At 56.7% G+C, this 17,308-nt stretch overlaps 1 protein-coding gene across 1 annotated transcript; it reads right to left on the bottom strand.

The window, feature by feature from the left end:
• Window positions 1–333: 333 nt before the first annotated feature.
• Window positions 334–16,028, bottom strand: LOC115334337 (LON peptidase N-terminal domain and RING finger protein 1-like). Its single transcript, XM_029998429.2, has 12 exons — window positions 15,445–16,028; window positions 11,567–11,685; window positions 10,792–10,914; window positions 9,903–10,034; window positions 9,045–9,180; window positions 8,243–8,336; window positions 6,491–6,605; window positions 5,722–5,843; window positions 5,132–5,290; window positions 4,055–4,217; window positions 3,819–3,965; window positions 334–2,744 (listed from the first exon to the last, which is right to left on the bottom strand). The coding sequence occupies exons 1-12, from the start codon at window positions 15,821–15,823 to the stop codon at window positions 2,547–2,549; spliced, it is 1,887 nt and encodes a 628-aa protein (XP_029854289.1). The 5' UTR covers window positions 15,824–16,028; the 3' UTR covers window positions 334–2,546.
• Window positions 16,029–17,308: the final 1,280 nt, after the last annotated feature.

Below are 17,308 nucleotides of genomic sequence, written 5' to 3'. Positions count from 1 at the left end.
ACCAGAGTGGTCTCCCAGTTCCATCCTTCCCCAAAGCCTTTAGCTGCAATGACAGGCAGGAGCTAGTCCCTCCTGCCTCGTTTCACATGCTCGCTTTCTGTGAGCAAAACCACCTTATTTTATTTTTTCTTGTTGCCACCTACCTTTGCTGGACTGCGCTCACTATGTCTATCTAACTTGCTGTCTGAAGGCCAGGGTGTCACCTCTCCATGTGTCCCCAAAGCTCCCTGGTGATGTCCAAGCACTTTCATCAATAAGCAGCTTAAAGTTAAACACCAGCAACAAATACCACCGTCAAAAAAAAGGTCTTTATTTCTTTATTTCAAATTTTTCTTTTTATTTCAAATTTTTCTTTTTATTTCAAATTTTTCTTTTTATTTCTAATTTAATTCAAAGAGCAAAGATACTAATACAAACCCCAAAGGCACTCCAAGCAAACCAGAGCGATTTGCACGAGTCCCTTCCCAAAGCAGCCAGGCAGATGTGGCTCTGGTCCCCAACTCTCCCCCAGCGTGGACACGGTGCAGACCCACACTTCTCCCCTGCATCCCCCCATGCCTCCCCCTTGCTGCAGGGACCCGCAGTGGCCCAGGGAGCTCCCGCGCTTGGGGAACAGGCAACTCGGAGGGAGGTAAGTGAGGGGCTCGGCTGGGGGTGGCACTGGATAAACTCACATTGACCCTGTGGAAATGAAAGGCACTGTGGAGGTGTCCCTCCATCACCTACCCCTGCCCACCCCAATCCGACATCCTGAGGATACAGCCCCTTGGGGGAGTCGTGGTGCCCCAGAGAGAGCAGCAAAGTGGGGGGAGGACATGGCTTAAAGGTAGAGGAGCAAATCCAGCTTTGAGTTGCCCCCCAGCTGCCCTGCACTTACTATGGTCCCTGGGGAACAAGCCCTCAGCTCGCCCTGTCACTCAGGGGAGGCACTTTGCCGGAGAGGAGGGACCGAGACCTCTCTCCTGGAGAGAGCAGGACGGGGAAAGGCAGTGGCCCTGGGCAGGGACCCCTCCGGAGCTGCGTCCAGAGCCTCCTGCCCTGGGCTCAGCCCGGCAATACATGCAGTAAGGAGCACTGTAGCCCCAACTTGATTTTTTCTCCCACACACACATCCAACAGCCCACTGAGCCCCCAGATGGGGTGTGGAACCTTTGGAAAAAGCAGGGATAAAATTCTCGAAGCAGTGTTAATCCAACAACTCACTAAGTGGGTATTCACTCCTAAAATTCAACCCAAAGCCACTGAAACTATGGATGATCCCAAACCTTCAGGATTTCCATGGCGGAAAGCCTAGGTTGTCCACGGGGATGTTCTTTTCCCTGTGTTTAGAGACAAGCAGCAGCCAGGCACCTGCAGACAGGCACTTGCTCCCCTGACATGGAGCTCACAGCCTTGGTCACCGGTCCTGCCCCCTCCCTGGCTCTCCGGAGGTTCAGCTCCCTTTGACATCACTCTGTGCTCTTTCAGGGGATCCTGAACAGTTCTGGGTCCCGAGTGCAAGGATCTGGCCTCAGTTCAGATCCTGATTTTCTCCTGAGGAGGCAGAAAGTTCACAAGAATCACCGAACATGGGAAAATTGCACTATTCAAGGAGCAGAAAGTCTCGCAAAGCCAATTCCAGGCTTATGTCCCCGGCGCCATCGGCTCCTTCCAGCCCCCAGGTCCGACCCCGCAACCTGAACCCAGCCAGGCTTGGGAACAGCAGCTTTTGGGTGGGGGGAAAAGCACCAACACTGCCAAATCCCCCCCCCTTCCCACAGCACTTCCCAGCAGTGGAGCTGGCAGTCGGGAAGTGGCCAGCAGCCTCCAGCACGGCTCTGGCCCGGGGAGGCAGCCGGCGAGCTCAGCACAGCAAACACGGGAGAACATGGAGCAGAGCAGTGGGAAGGGGACATCCTGACCTGGACATGTTCAGCGAGCAGCATCTCCTCACTGTGTGGCCATGGAGGTGGTTATGAGCAGCGCTGTGGGCTTTGGATTGTTTAATTTAACTTTTCTTCTTGTTTGAATAGAAATGAAGTCAAACTGGTAAGCGGAGGCAGAGCCATCGGCTCCTGAGGCTGGGGGAAGCCGCTGGGACCTCTCTGCCTCCCAGCGCCACCTCTCCCAAGCCTGAAAATCTGCTGCACAGCGCAGGACCATCTACCAAAAACCCTACGGTTGTCCTTCAAAAAGGAAGAGGTGATCCTGGCGCTCGGTCCTCTGCCCAAAGGAGAGTCCTTCTTAGCACTGAAGCAGCTCAGCAAGTGACTTTGGTTCCCGAGACACAACCCAGCTTTCCATCCCGGTCCGACGGCACGGCACGGCCGTATCACCGCGCAGCTCCCGGAGGCGGTGTGGACGGTGTAGTGTCGCTGCCGGTGCGGCACCGGCCCCACCGTGCCGGTCAGAGGGTGCCCAGCTCATCGCTGAGGTCGCTTTCGGGAAGTAGCTGGGGGGGGGGGGGGGGGGCTCAAACCACACACAAACCCATGAAGCGACACATAAGAGAAACCCAAAGGGATGGAGGTCTGCCCCGCAGAGAGTGCGGGGGCCGGGTGGGGGGCTCAGACGCGGCCCCGGGGGCTGCGCTCGGGCAGCGGGTGCCTGGCGGGGGGCTGCTGCAGCAGGGCGGCGAGGATGCGCTGCAGCTGCGTGAGGCGGGCACGCAGCGAGGTGGTGGAGAAGAGGTTCAGCTGGTAGGACGGGTCAAGGGGCAGGATGGAGATGAGCCACCAGCACCACGTCGGGCCGTCTGCCGAAGCCTGGAGGGGAGAGATGGAGAGATCTCCGCGTCGGGAACTGCAAGGTGAACGCGTGGCCTTTGGGCGGCCATCGCTGATGGGAAGGAGTTGCTCTTGTCAGGATAGCAATGCCAGCTTTGGCTGAGGTATTCCTCTGAACGGCCCTGTTGTCCGTCCAGGCTCAAAATTGCTGGATAAACTAATTTAATTTCCAGACAAGCATTCCCCAGGGAGTCTCCAAACACAGATGTAACCGGGAAAAAGTGTATGCTAAAGAGACAAAGAAATATCTTGTGCGTTTCCTTGTTTAAGGCAATGCTTTTTGTAAACCCGGGCCAAATCCTGCATGGTCGGTGTCTTTTGGGGCATTTGCCTTCTCACCATTCAAAGAGGCGAGGTGCAGGCCAGGCAGGCACAACCGCTGGGCAGTCCTGTTGTAAACCAGCTTTTTTAAAACCTGAGCTAAACTAAGAGGCAAACGCTTGATTCAGCTGAAGGAGGACGAATTGTTTTGTAATTGTGAGCACAGTGTTGATGCAACCGCTGGCCGGGACAGCCTTAGCCTGGGACAAGCCAGCAAGAGCATATTTGTAAAGATCTAGACAGGAAACACTTTCTTAAAGGAGTGAAAACTAAATTTTGGTTTTTTTCTCCAGAATCTGAATTTGTCAGAGCAATTTAATAAGCAAACTGGACCCTGCCCTCTTAGCTCCTCTCCTCTGGCCAGCTATGGCTGTCTCAAAGAAACACAATGAGCAAGGAGACCACAGACTTGCTGAGCTGTGGGGTTCGTTTCTTTGCCCATTTGTTGGTTTGTTTTTTCTTTCCCCAAGTGTTTTCAAACGCAGACAGTTCAGTTTCTTAGTTCTCATTTAGGAAAGGGCTCCGGGAAAGCTTTTAAAACTCAGTGCTCAGTTTCCAAGAACAGTTTAAAACCATAAAGAAACATTAAACAGTTTTAACAAGCAAGCCCTGCCATCTCTCTGAGTGAGAGATGCTGTAACCGGTAACGGGAGTGAAAACCAGGGTTTGTTTGCTCATCTTGGGGGTGAGCCACCCTCCCTATTTAGAGCATCCCTTCCCTCGGGGCATTACCTGGATGTCCTCTTCCTTCTCCGGCAGCGGTCCATGCTGCATGAAAATGTGCCTGGAGGCAAGGTCTCCGTGCTCACAGAACCGCTGAGCCAAGCGGTAGGTGCTTTCGTGCAGGCACTGCAGCTCCTGCAGCTCCTCCCCGGCCACCTGCGTGGAGGGAAGAGGAACACAGAAGGTGTCCGTGGGGAGGCTCTGTCCCACGGCAGCGGGGGCTTTTGCCCCGGCCCTGCCCTCACCTTCTTGTCCTCCAGGTACTCGATGTCGGCAGTGTTGTAGCCGTCCCTGTGTCCACGGCTCAGCACCCGGAACCGCCGCCTGCCGATTGTGTCCACCAAGGACCTGCCGTCCGGCAGCAGCTCGATCTGCCGAATCTCCAGCATGCAGCCGTAGTCAGCAAAACTGGAGAGAGCCAGGGAGAGAAAAGAGGGGCTGAGCTGGGATGCTGGTGGTGGGAGAGCTGCTGCTCCTGAAGGCACCACCTCCAAGGAGGAAAAGGCCCAGGAACAAGCTGGCTGGGAGCGGGCAAATTTGGAGATTCATTCAACTCTGTTGAGATACCACTTGCTGTAAAAGAGGAGGGAATAGCGAGCGCCCTGTCCACACTCCCTTGGATTTGCCTTACACCAAAATGTCTTGGGTCCTCATACTGCCCTGATGTCTAGTGGTCCTGAAGACACCATCCACTGCAGAGACATCCTCCCAAAGCCCAGAAAATGTTATTTATCTTATTTCACTTGAACAGGACTGGAGCACAGGGAGGATATATCATGTAAATACAGGTATTTAACAAAGTACTTGGGCTAGGAGCCTGGAGACTGAGCCCACCCGAGATCTGGAAGTGCCACCAGCAATATAAAGATGGCCACATTGCACCAAACAAAAGCCCATTTAGCCCAGCGTCCTCTTGCAGCTTGTTAAGGACAGAGTATGAGAAATACAGCAATTTTAAAGTGCTCTCTAAGGGGAGCTGAAGGACACGGCCAGGGAACCACGCAGCTCAGAGACATCCTGAGCCAGAAGCTGTTCCCAGACCGTCGTATTTAACTGCCACTGCTGGCTCTGCCCAGCTCCAGCGCTGGCCCCATTCCCTGCCTGGCCGGTGGCAATGCCAGGAGGCAGCGAGATCCCGTTTCACTCTGCTGTGTGGGGAACACACCACCTCCCTGCTGATTTTATCTGCGGGGTGCCGTGGGATAGGAAATTGCGCCTGGTTCCTCCTCTCTGAACTACTTGGGATTTTAGACGTTTGGGGCTGGGGCAGAGAGGGGCAAATCAGCCGGGGCAGAGGGAAGCCGCCTTGCCCAGGAGCTTACCTTTTCCCATTCTCATATATGCACATGCCAAACCTCCTCGTGCCGGTCTCCTGGCACCGCCGGATCATGAGGCGGTAGCGAGGCTCGAAGACGTGCAGAGGGCAGGCGATGCCTGGGAAGGACATCGTGCATACGAAGATGGGGATGTTCTTGGTCAGGCTGAGGGACAGGAGGAGACACCACTATGAAACCTCCCAGAGCAAATCCCATCCCAAGGGCTCTGCATCGGCTTGTGCCATGACCACTTCTCAAACCAGACCTGCCCTTTACTCCAGGAAGTGATGCTCCAGCGCAGAGCCACACCAAAGCTTCCACTTGGCTCACCAAAAGCCCAAGGACAGACTCTGCCCACAAACCAGCTCCTTGAAGACATGCTCCCTCATCCCCAGGTGCCCCACGGGACACGTCTGCACCCACCCGGCACTGCTGTAACGTGGTCCTAGAAGGGGGACAGACATCACCTGAGCAGAACCAAGCCAGAGCAACGGTGTGTGGTGTGGACAGCCCCCTCGGAGCCCCTCCTGGCCCCCATGCACACACAGACACACACACACACACACGTGCACACGCCAGAGCAGGTCCCTGCTTACTTGGAGAGCTCTGCCATCTCAGCCCGGTGCAGCTCCCGGCGCTCGGCCAGCTGTGCGGGGAAGGTGGCCAGCATGATGTCCTGCAGCAGCACGGTGGGGCTGTAGCTTCCAGCCTTCAGGTACTAAAAGAAATTACACCCAGAAGTAGGTTGGAGAAGAGCAGGGGGGGAGCACTGAGGTCCTGCCGGGCTCTGAATCGTGCTCACTTTTACTGGAGCTGAGGGTAATTTTAGATCAGAGAAAGTCAGGGATAAAACCGATCAGGGGATGTTGAGCCATCTAGCAGGACGGGATGTCAGCTCCACCGAGACCTCCAGATGCAGCTCAGACCCAGGGCCCGTCCAGTGCAGCGTCCTGTCTCTGACAGTGATGCAGTCCTTGTATGACAACCTAATTTCCCTGACGGTCTCATCCGAATCCCTTTTCATTAAAGATTAAATCAAATCTCCAGGCTAGCAGGTTTTCCATCCATTTCCATTTTTAAAAGCAATTAGCATTCGCTTCTTTCTTTCTCCCTCTCTCTCTCTCCCTCGCAGTCCTGTTTACAATCTCACTAAATCACTGTGGCATCTTGTGGAAATTAATCTCTTGGTCTTAATTATCAACTGTCTGGTCATTCCCATGTGAGTGGAGCTGACACCGCCGTGCCAGGGAGCTGCTAACAAAAGAGCATCGCACCTTCCCACCCCAGCCCTGGGCAGGCTGCCGGCAGCCGGAGCCGGTGCCCAGCTCTCCCTCGGGCTCCATCCCACGGGACACACGTCCTCACCTCTCTCAGGCTCTGTTTGCAGAGAGGGCAGTTGGGCCGATGGTCCAGGCAGCGTTCGAGGCACTCTTTGCAGAAGGTATGCCCACACGGCGTCGTCACCGGCTCGAAGAACATCCTGCACAGGGACCAAAGTCAACGGACCGCAGAGAGCAACACGGGGGAAGGAGCACAGGTAAGCCCAGCAGAGAGAGACTTCGCAGACCATCTGTTCACAGGGCTGGGTGCCCTCAAAGCTGTCATTCCCCAGGCCTGGCTCAGCACCCTGCTTTGGAAACCCTGGCTGGTCTCAGCTCCACAGTGCAGGGGTCCCACAAAGCGCTCAGGGACCTGCAGAGGCCCAGGCTGGTGGGCAAAGCCGTAGGTGCAGCTTCTGGCTATCCGCAGCCTTGTACCTGCATCTTCCTTGAATCACCTTGCTAAGAGCAAGATATTTTGCTTCCAGCAGGAACAAGACATTTCCCATGTCCTCTCCTACCATTTCAAGGGAAATCTGCTGCCTTCACAAGTCTTTTGCACTGAAGACAGCGATGCTGCACAGATGCAATGTCATGGAAAACTATCTCACACTGTGTTTTCCAAGCCCTGGCAGCCCATGGCTATGAAACTCACCTTTACTAAAGCTGCATTGGCTAAGCTTTGCTCATGACTCCTGTTAATTAAATGGAAATTTCCTAATTGGCTTATTCCTTTAATTAGAAGTCTGGGCTCAGACTTTTGGACTTGCACAATGGTGTAAGATGAGAACTATCCCAGGCCTGAGCACTGCTCCCCGTCCTTGTGGGGTCCCCAAGGACCCCATCAGTACACACAGGGCACCCCTTGGTCCTGGCAGGGCTGCGGCTCCCCAGACACCCACAGTGGTGTGTAGCCCAAAAGGCAGCGATGGGAAAGCGCCTCCTTCTCCCCTGCTCCAAGAGCAGAGCCAGCAGCAAGCACTCGGGTTGCTCACAGGAGGCTCCAGAATCAGAAATTAAATGAAGGACTCAGGAAAGTCCTGCTCAGCACTGAGCCCCTACTCCTCCTGTACATTATGCTTCCCTGCTCTAAGAAGAGACCTAAATTCACCTAATCTGGACCAGATACAGCCTTGAGCTCTCTCTCCCCTGTGTCATTCCCCTGTGCCATGCCCAGACCTGGAAAAAGTCGCCACACAGGAGACCTTGACCGTCTTGCACGTTCAGCGGTGCAACACCCAGCCCTCTGCCAGCAGCCGCTTGCACAACTGCTTGAGGTCCTAGGACACACCAGAAATAACAGCCTGGTTTCAGCATGCCCTGTGCCAGCACCCAGCCCTTCTCCAGCCACCGACTCAGGAGACGGACACAGCCTCTACCCTGTCTCCTTTTCCACCTCCAGCAGGCACAGAGCTCGGAAATGCTCCCCTCTGGGTTTGCAATATCCCCATCACGGACGGTATTTCCCTGGGGCAACACCTTCTGTTCCAGCCTGCAGCTACAAAGGGCAACCACCGCTTTCAGTCTTTGACCCTGCTGAACATCCCCACCTTCACACGTATGTCCCAAGCGATACAAACCTAACGATGGTGAGCCCTGAGACAGGGCGATCTGAGCTCTTACAGCCTGGCAGGGCAAAGCACGCCTCTGTCTTCCCCTTATCTCTCCCGAAACCTGTGTTTCAGCAGTACTGGGCACTGAGTTTGCTATTAAGATGTGAAGAAAGATCCACACCAGGAAAGAAAACCCAGCAGGTGGTAATTCTTCATCCTGAAAGCTCTCCCACCGCAGAACTCACCGTATGCAGAGGGAACACTCCAAGTCAGATATGCTCAGCAGCTCCCCGAGGCACAGCTGGGTACACTTTGCTGCTGCTGTTTCCTCTTCGTTATCTAGTGGCAAAAGAGAAGGAAAGAGGAGAAGACCCCCAATTTCAATAGGGAAAATGCAACATAAACCCCTCTATTGACCCATCCGTGTTCATCCATAGCTTCTACATCTGCGGGTCTCATGGTACTTGGTAAGAAAGGTGGTATCTTCCTACTTCCTTTTGCAGGCAGGGAAACTGAGGCACTGGGAGGTGAAGTGACCTAAGAAGCTCCCAGACGGAGGTCTCTGGAGACCTGCCAGGAGTCATCATCACCACTTTATGCAAACCCAGGTACGTGGCAACCATCTGGCTGGATGCTGATGGCAAGTTAGTGCCAATGGAGGTGCCGCTTCCCCCAGCGCATGGCATGCCATGCCCCTTGCAAGGGAATTTAATCTAAATCTAAACGCATCTAAACCCCTGGGAACCAAAGGAAGCCTCTCCCTGACTCCACACAGGGAACAAGTGATGTCTGGCTTTAGCAAGAACTTTTCACCAAGCTAGACCCAAAAGTTTACACAGTTCACCAGCTCAACACAGGAAGATCGGATCCTCCTCGCATGCATGAGAAGCGGCGAATGTGCTGGCCAGAGCTGCCCCACCGTGTGCCCCTGGGATCTCTGCTTGCTGAGCTGGCACACAGTGCAAACACTAAGTTTTCAGCGCCAAAATGGATTTTAAACAAGCATTTTGCATGAGATGACGTTTTGGTACCTTTGATGACACTCACCTACCAACCACTGGTCCTGTCTCTCTGCTGAAGTCTCTGGTTCTTGCCGTCGCCCCGGCTCGGAAAGGGTGGCTGTCCCCTGGCCGTGCTCAGACCCAGCGTCCCCTCTGCCATCCACCGGCTCTCCCTCCTGATCCTAGGCACAGCAAAGACAAAATCGAGCCCTAAACCTCTTCTCCCTTTGAATGCACAGCCCCATCTGTCCCACCAAGCCCAATGGCACCAGGAGGCTTGCTGGTGTGTTGCTGTTTATTAACATCTTGCATCTGCAGGACAGCAGGTGTGTGGTCTTCAGACATTCCTGCTCATCTCATGGTTACATGGGTTTACTCTGTCCAAATGTACCACCTGGTATTCGGGTGTATCTGAGCCCATTTTTTCTGATTTCCCCCTCTCTCCAAATCTGCCAAATTAGTCTTTAGAAGGAAAAGAACAAAAGATCAGCTTTCCTTAATAGCTGCTAATGGTCTGAATTGTTCTCAAATGTGGAGTTTGGATGAAAAAAAACATTAAAACTGACTTTTTTTTCTTTTTTCTGCATGTGGTGCAACTTGGGTGTTTTAAACACAATGAGAGCCTAAAATCTTACCAGAAGTATTGCAGAATAAAACTGGGAGAGGAATGGAGACAGAAAGAGCCACCTCTGTTTCCCCAGGCCCCACAACATCAGCTCCGATGGTGTCTTTGCTCTCCCACCCTCCACTACCTGTGACTTCTCATCCCAGCACGCATGGCTATGGTACTGCACAGCCTCCCTTCATCACCCCTCCTTTCCCATCGTTGGAAAACCCCAATTTGGGATGTCCCAGAGGGACATTAAGTCCCATCGCAGACTCAGATTGTTGCAGGCCCTCTTACCTGAGCTTGTGCAGAAGACGATGGGAGCGCAGGGCTCCCTCCATCAGCCTGGGGACCAGTCGAGCCCCGGTGAGCATCACCCTGGCGTGCAGCAGCCGTGCGTGGCTGAGGAGCATCCTTTTGCATGAGGATCTGCAAGTAGAAAGTGGGACTCAGGGGGTGCTGGGAGAAGGAAGCAGGGAGGTGGGTGGGCTGCCAGGCTCCCTCTTTCCCCAGAGCAGCCTCCTGCTCGCTGCAGGGCACATCGGGGTTACTTGTTTCAGCACTGGCTGAGCTCTCTGTCAAACAAATGCCTTAGCAGCGCGAAAGGAAGAAAGCAGCATGAGGCAGCAAACAAAACAGTGTATTTTAAGGGCTGGGAGCCATGTTCTCCATCACCCATAAAGAAGTGAGATGTGGGGGGTACAAGGTCATTCCGCATTCCCCTGCCCTTTCCCTCCTGGAGGGCAAGTGTGCACACATGGCATGAAGTCCCCATGCCAGGGACACTGCTGGAGGCCCCACTGGTGACAGTGATTTTGGTACACGGGTGGGTGCTGGCCTGAAATCATCTGCAGAAAAGACACTGGCTTTTCAGTGGCAGCTTTCGGCTGGCTGCTTTGCCTTGGGTAACTACTGATGCTGCTTCAAAGCCCACCTCATGCCATGTCAGCATCTAAACCCTGCAAAGCCTGAGAGCTGAAGATACGGACTGAGAAAGGGGAGTTCTCTTTACGGGTGAACCTGCATTAGAGAGATGAGAAGGCTCCTGGACCAGGACACGACTTCCCTTGATCCCACTGCTGGCCAGAGCAGCACAACCATGATAGATTAGAGTCCTTCAGAGGACAAAGGCATCTCCTCGTGTGATGCAAGGGCACAGGACCCCGCCACAGTACGGCCCACGTACCTTCTCCATCTCTCTCCGAGCAGGGTGGAAATGGGGACTGAGTGTCAGGCAGTGTTCCCACGCCAGCAGGGCTTCGGCTCTCTGTCCCATCTCCAGAAGCACCTTCCCTTTCCTGAAAAAGCCCTGCAGAACAGAAAAACCCGCGGTGACTATGAGACAGTGACCAGCTGGGCATGTGCCCCTTCAGCTCCCATGCGAGCCTCGAGGGAATCTCCCTCCAGCCTCCTGCCTGCTCCCACCCCAGGCCAAAGCACCCGGATACATTGCTGCTCCCGTGCTCAGACTTGTCTAAAAAAGACAGGTCCACCCGCCAGATACCCATAAAACAGGACTCTCCCAAAATGCAGCAGTTGCAAAAGCCAAGCAAACAAACCCTACAGAGACCTAGAGGAGTCAAGGGCTTCTGCCTTTGAAGCCACAAAACTATTGCCAACGAACGCTTCACAAATCAGCAAGCGAGTTCCCAGGGCTGATTTCTCCAAGGGCAGCTCAGCCTCTGGCCAACACTTTCCCAAGCCCCCAGCTGCGATCCTGCACACCAGCACGGCTACGTGCCCTCACCGCCTGCACGCAAGCAAGGACAGACGCGGCGCCAGACCTCTCCCATTAGCGCAACGCAGCGCTTGCAGCCTGCATTTGCAACTTAATGGGTCTGGCAAGCGTACTGCTGAGCAGGATGAATCCAATGGCTTGGAGAATTCAGGAAAGGGGGAAACTGCTCCCATACAGTAAGATTTGGCTCAAAGCGCAGCCAGCCGATGCGGCCTCCGCTCACCTCGTGCTGTCCAGGCTCAGCCCTGCACACAGCATCCAGGTCCTCCAGCGCCTGCGGGTGCTGCCCCAGCGCCGCAAATGCCTCTGCCCGGCACAGCCGCAGGGAGCTGGAATCTGGGGCTGGAAAGAGAAATATCGTCACTCGTGTGATGAGTCTGTGGTGATGCAGTGGGGCTGGACGAGGCCAGGGAGATGCCACCGTGGTGGGACAGCCCCTGCGCCGCTGCCTTGCGCTGAGCACAGCCAGCTCAGGCGCTCCAATGATGGGAAAGGAGGTGTGATAAGGGAAGTGTAACGCACAGGAATCGCCGGCCTCATAAGTCTCTGCAAGCAAGTTATTCCCCCTAAATATCTAGTTTTAAACTCTTGGAGGCTCTTCCCTTTGTTTTTCCCCATCTCCCCTGAACGCCCTCAGCCAAGGGGCCCCACCACTGCCTTGGGACTCAGCCACGCTGGGATCTGGGCTCTCATCCATCCTTCTGGGATGCAGCAAAACGGCGGTACTATACACGTAGTCCTTACAGGGGCTGTTGTCATGGGAGGGTCCACAGTGTGATTCACCCAGCAGAGCCAAAATAACACATTACCGAACAAGCCTGCAGCTACAGAGACCTGAGCTCCCAAAACACCAAGGAGCCTCCTGGACCCACCTGGCTGCCAGGGCAGAGGAGAAACCAGGGGGGGTGCAAGGATCTGCCCCCAACATGTGACTCAGGGTTTCCAAGTATGAGAAAAGGCTGAGATTTCCCAAAACGGAGGAAGAGAACTGAGCATCCAGCTCCTTGTCAGGGAGATGTCACTGATGCGATCTCAGCAGTGGGGGGGACACAGCTCCCAAGCGTCACAGTGCTGGGCACCCCACACACTCCTGCCTGCTCCTAAATAACAGGCAGTGAGACCCTCTTCTCTCCTGCCTCAAGGAAACCCCATAAAGACCTTCCTTCCTACCAGCACTGCCAGCAGGGCAATTGGGGTGGGGGATGTCAGGGAGCACGAGCAAGCAGCACCTCGAAAGCCCACACTCATGGAGTAACCAGGTGTGGTAATGTTTGTGGGGTTGAACTGCAGAGATTCCCAGACCCACCCCGTTATATCACAGCTTGCCGTGGAGGTGACCTACATCCAGTGCTGTGCTGGCTTTCCAGCTAAGGCAACAGGTCTGTGTACCCAGCCCCATGTCCCCTGCAGTGCTGAGCATCACCCGATGGCTGCTGAGGGCCGGGGTCGGGGACCCGCTGCTACCTGGCCCCTTTGGGGACAGCTCCGGTGTCACGCAGGTCCCCGCTGGCTCCCGGCTCCCCGTGGGACCACGGTAGGTCCAGTACAGGGAGCACGTGTGGTGGCCCTGCAGGATGCTGGCTCTGAGGCTAACCTTGCATCATAAATTAGGCACCATTTGCAGCCACTGGTGCTGCATTTACAGTGGCAAAGCAGTGCGGGCAACATCACCTTGCTGAAGGGCCAGCAGCTCCCTCCGGGGCGAGCCAGGTCCAGGGTCCCGGCCAGCAGCCGACCAGTGATCATCAGGCGACATCATTGCTGCTGATGTCTCCCGTGCTCCCAACCCCGGCAGCCTTTCCTCCTGCCCCCCGTTCAAACACAGCGCTGATGCAGCTCTGCCAGCAAACTGCAGGTCGGGACTAGCAGCCCCACGACAGCAGGGCGCAGGAAGCCAGCAGCCCACCGGTCTGCCCAGGCACCCGCCACGTCTTATCACGGAGGAGGAAGCTCTGCCGTGGCTATTGCCTCCTTGTCCCCCGTTCCCAGCGTGGAGCACGGCGAGACCTTGCTCTCTACCTGGTGCCACCATAACCCGGAGAGCAGCAGAGCGCCCAGGCCCAGCCGCTCCTGCACCAAGGCTGCCCTGGCCACGCTGAGCTATGCAGCAGGGCAACGCGTGAGCCCTCAGAGCTTATTTTCATTTATAGTGTTAGCCAGGACCTTAGGGCTCAAGTCAGGAAACATGGGAACCTGCTGCTCGGTACCCCGTTCCACAAGCACACGTCCAGAGACGAAATATTCCAGCCCGTAACAGGTAGGGACGAACAAATGGGTACAAAGTCTAGAGGCTTATTTTCCATGTGGGCAAACCCATTCAAACATTTGCACAGCCCAGCAATAAAGCAACTGATTTGGCGAAAGAAAGATGTGTAAAATGGGGCTATGAATTCTGCATTTCTCTTCTGCTGCAGCTATTTTTGATCTATGATATCATTAGACATTAGGGACGTAAGCCAGCTGGCGGCTCCAGCGGCTGATGAGTGACTGATAGCGCTCCCCAGCCTCCCGGCTCCAGGCATGTAGGGAGGCCTCCTGTGTTACGCGTAACAGTGCATTTATTTTGTTCACTTAGAAAAACAGAAGATAAAAAGTTGACAGTTTATTTTCTCCCAAGCAAAGAGAGCTGCTCTGCAGGCTGGGCTGAGCAGGGCACTGCAAACTGGCCCGCAGTGTGATGTTGAACCACACAAAAAAAAAACCCACCATTCTCATGGGTCGAACATTTATCAGTGGTTATGTTTGAAAGCAAAGGGGAGCCCGTAAGAAGTTGTGCAGCCTGAAAACAGTCTGCAGGAGTTGGAAAACACGTCCCGAAAGCACCACCCACGTGGGCTGAGCCTGAGCCGCACCAGCAAGTGCAGGTTGACGGGAGCTGCGGCTGTGATTGTAATTTCCTCATTGCCCTAAGCCGGACTTCCCCTGTCCTTCGGGGAATAGAGCGTGCAGGGAAAACCGGGGACAAAGCTTGCAGTATTTCCTCTTTATACTCACAGAGGCTTTTTAAAAAGAGATATATAACTGTACAGCCCAATCAGACAAAAGCCTGCCAATAAGGAAAATAGTACTAGAGAACCACGCACGTGCGTTTGCGTTGAAGGACGGGTGCGCAGGGTACGAGACAGACGCCTCGGGAGGTTGCATAAAGGGACCTGCTTTCTGCTGCCAACACCAGGATCGGCCAGCCCGCTCGGCCCTTTGGTTCCAGGCATACCCTGAACCTCCGGCACTTGTCTCGCAGCGGGCGATGAATAAGTGTCTGCGCCGCGGGAGGAGAGCTGACTGCTGTCATAGAAACGCCGTTGGAGAAGGGCCTCCACCGCCCCAACCCCCTGCTCCAGACGCATTGTATAACCCCTTTTATTTAAGCATTACTCTCCAAGAAATCCACTTACAGCCACACATTAAAGCAGATCAACCCCCCCCCCCCGGGCCCGATCCTGACCCTGCAGGCAAACGTCTCGCCAGAGCCGGTTGCAGAAGGGGGCCAAGGGCTGCCCTGCACCACGGGGCTGGCACAGGACCTCGGCCAAGGCTGTGTCCTCACCAGGCTCTGGGGGTGAGGACGTGTCTGTCCCGGACTGGAAAAGTCCCAACCGCTTTACATAATGGCCAGCCCCCCTGGCAGAGCTCTTTCTCTGACCCTGAAATATCGCCGGGTGGCAAGACGCAAGAAGCCGTTTGCTGCTCTTTCCAGCCACTTTCTAACTCCAGAAGCGTGGGGCCGATGGGACGCAAGCTGTGCGCCCTGTCCTGCCCATGGCCCTGGCAGCTGGGACGTGCAGCGAGGCTTGCCCGGCCACCCGGGGCAAGAGACAGACACGGGACATGGGAGAAATGCCCAGCAGCTGGTTGCCCCCTTCTCATCCCCACCAGCCCTGCCTTTCCAACACTTCCAGCTTCCCAGGTCTCCCAGCTCCGGACCGTGCAGGCTCAGAGGGCACCGCGGTGCTGGGACAAAGCGACCCACGTCGGTACCCGCCTGCTCCAACAGCACAGCCTGCGCATCCTCCTCTCAGCTGTAGGGCTGGCCCCTCGCACCCAGCACCCACACCCCCCCCCAACCCACCCCGCCAGCCCCTCGGGCCCGGTGGTGCTTACCCAACTCGACCCCTTTTTGGGCCATCCTCAGCGCTTCCCGCGCATCCCCACGGCCGAGACGGTCCCGGACGCGTGTCACCAGCCAGGCCAGCCGGCTTTCCCGCTCCACGCATTTCTCCAGGAGGCCGCAGAGCACCACGTTGCACCTCGCCGCCTCGACGCCCAGCAGTTTCAGCCTCTCCTGGCACAGGGGGCAGCGGGAGGGCACGGCCCCCCCGAGACACGGCTTGCAGAAAGAGTGACCGCAGGACACGGTCACCGGCTCCCAGAGGAGGAGGAGGCAGGACGGGCAGCGCAGCGTGTCCAAGGGGCCGAGGGGTTGCCGGGCTGGGCTGCCCCCCCGGGGTGGGGAGGACGGGTTGGGGGGGTCGCGGCTCATGGCAGCAGTCGCAGCCGAGGAGAGGGAGCTGCCCCTAGGGCCGGCGGTGCCCGTACACCCCGGTAGCCGCCGGGTCCCCGCGCATTGTCCCGCTCCGCCCGGCTCAGCCCATCCTCCCCGCGGCTCCCGCCCCGCCCGGCCCGGCCCGGCCCGGCGGAGGGCTGCGGTTCCCGGTACGGCGCGTCCCGTCCCGTCCCGTCCCGCCGAGGCAGGACCCGACCCTCCCCGCCCCGAGCCGAGCCGAGCCGAGCCGAGCCGAGCCGAACCGGCGGGGGCGCCGGTGGCGGAGCTGCCGGGGCCGCCATTGGCTGCCGCCGCCGCCGCTCTGCGCCGCCCCGCCCCGCCCCGGCCGCGTTTCGTAACGGAGCCGGCGGGACCGGGGAGCGGGCGAGGGGCGGGGGGGCGGCCAGCGAGGAGGGAGGGAGGGAGGGAAGGGGGGGTCTTGTCGGGCACGGGCTGCTGAGCAGAGCTCCGGGGGTGTTGGGGGGGGCTCCGGTGCCGATCCGCCGGAACCGGGACGCGGGGGTGTTGGGGGGCTCGGGGGTAGGGGGGGGTGCAGGGTATGAGTCGGGGGGAGTCGAGTGTGAAGCCGTGCGGGGGGGTGCTGGGGAGGTCTCCGGACCAGCTGGGGCACAGGGTCCCCCGAGGAGGGTGGATCTGGGATACTCTGAAGCGGTACCAGGGTGCGAAGTGCTGGGGGATGTTTTGGGGTGCTCCGGAGCGGGGCCGGGGCACTTTGGAGCCAGCCCCTGGCGCGGGCAGCCCGGGGTGTCTGGGGTGCCGCGGAGCGGGGCTGGGGCACGAGGCCTGGGGGACACCGGGTGCTCTGGGTCGGGGACGGGAGGGTGGGATGCTCCAGAGCAGCCGGGGCTGGCGAGGCTGGGGCGCTCCCAGGGCCCCTTTGCGGACCCCACCGTGCAGACCCGTCATGGCGGGATGTTTTGAGGAAGAGGGGCGTCCCTCCAATGTAGATGGGAAACTGCATCTCCCCCAGATGCTCTACTTATCCAGAACCGAACCAGTTCAGACCCTGTTTGGGGAAGGTCTCCTTCCCACTCACGGACCCCCAGGATGGGCTCTGTGTCTGAAGGGAGCTGCATCCCCCCACCATGCAGCCATACAGCTCTTGCATAGCAGGTGCTGGGAAAAACAGCTGAAATCTGGCAGCTCTGGAGCTTAGTAGATCAGACTTTATGTAAGGATGATGCACATTCCCCAAAGGCTCTTTTGTGTGTCCCCAAAACCAAACTGAACCTACGCACACACTGGAAGGGATGCTCAGGGCGGGAGATCGCCAGTAGGACATGAGTGCTGGTGAAACCCATGCCCCACTAAGGGAGTGGTTGGCAGAGGTTTCGGCTGTGGAGCAGGTTTTGTTTCAAAATCTACTGTGATTACATTATACAACTCATGAGTGTCTTTAAAAGCTCAACAACTAAGTATTTTATGTGGGCTTGGAAGGCTTCGCTGCTTGCTCCGTTATCT

The sequence above is a fragment of the Aquila chrysaetos genome, chromosome 22 (assembly GCF_900496995.4).
Source record: "Aquila chrysaetos chrysaetos chromosome 22, bAquChr1.4, whole genome shotgun sequence".
NCBI classification, from domain to species: domain Eukaryota; kingdom Metazoa; phylum Chordata; class Aves; order Accipitriformes; family Accipitridae; genus Aquila; species Aquila chrysaetos.
Note: the sequence above shows the minus strand (reverse complement) of the source record. Positions and strands in the feature narration are given on the sequence as shown.

Excerpts from the sequence above, each read along its gene's own strand:
- LOC115334337 (XM_029998429.2), bottom strand. The coding sequence starts at position 15,823 with ATGAGCCGCGACCCCCCCAACCCGTCCTCCCCACCCCGGGGGGGCAGC. Across the intron at positions 4,218-5,131 it reads ATATATGAGAATGGGAAAAG|TTTTGCTGACTACGGCTGCA; the intron begins GTAAGCTCCTGG and ends GGCTCTCTCCAG. Across the intron at positions 3,966-4,054 it reads AGTACCTGGAGGACAAGAAG|GTGGCCGGGGAGGAGCTGCA; the intron begins GTGAGGGCAGGG and ends CCCTCCACGCAG.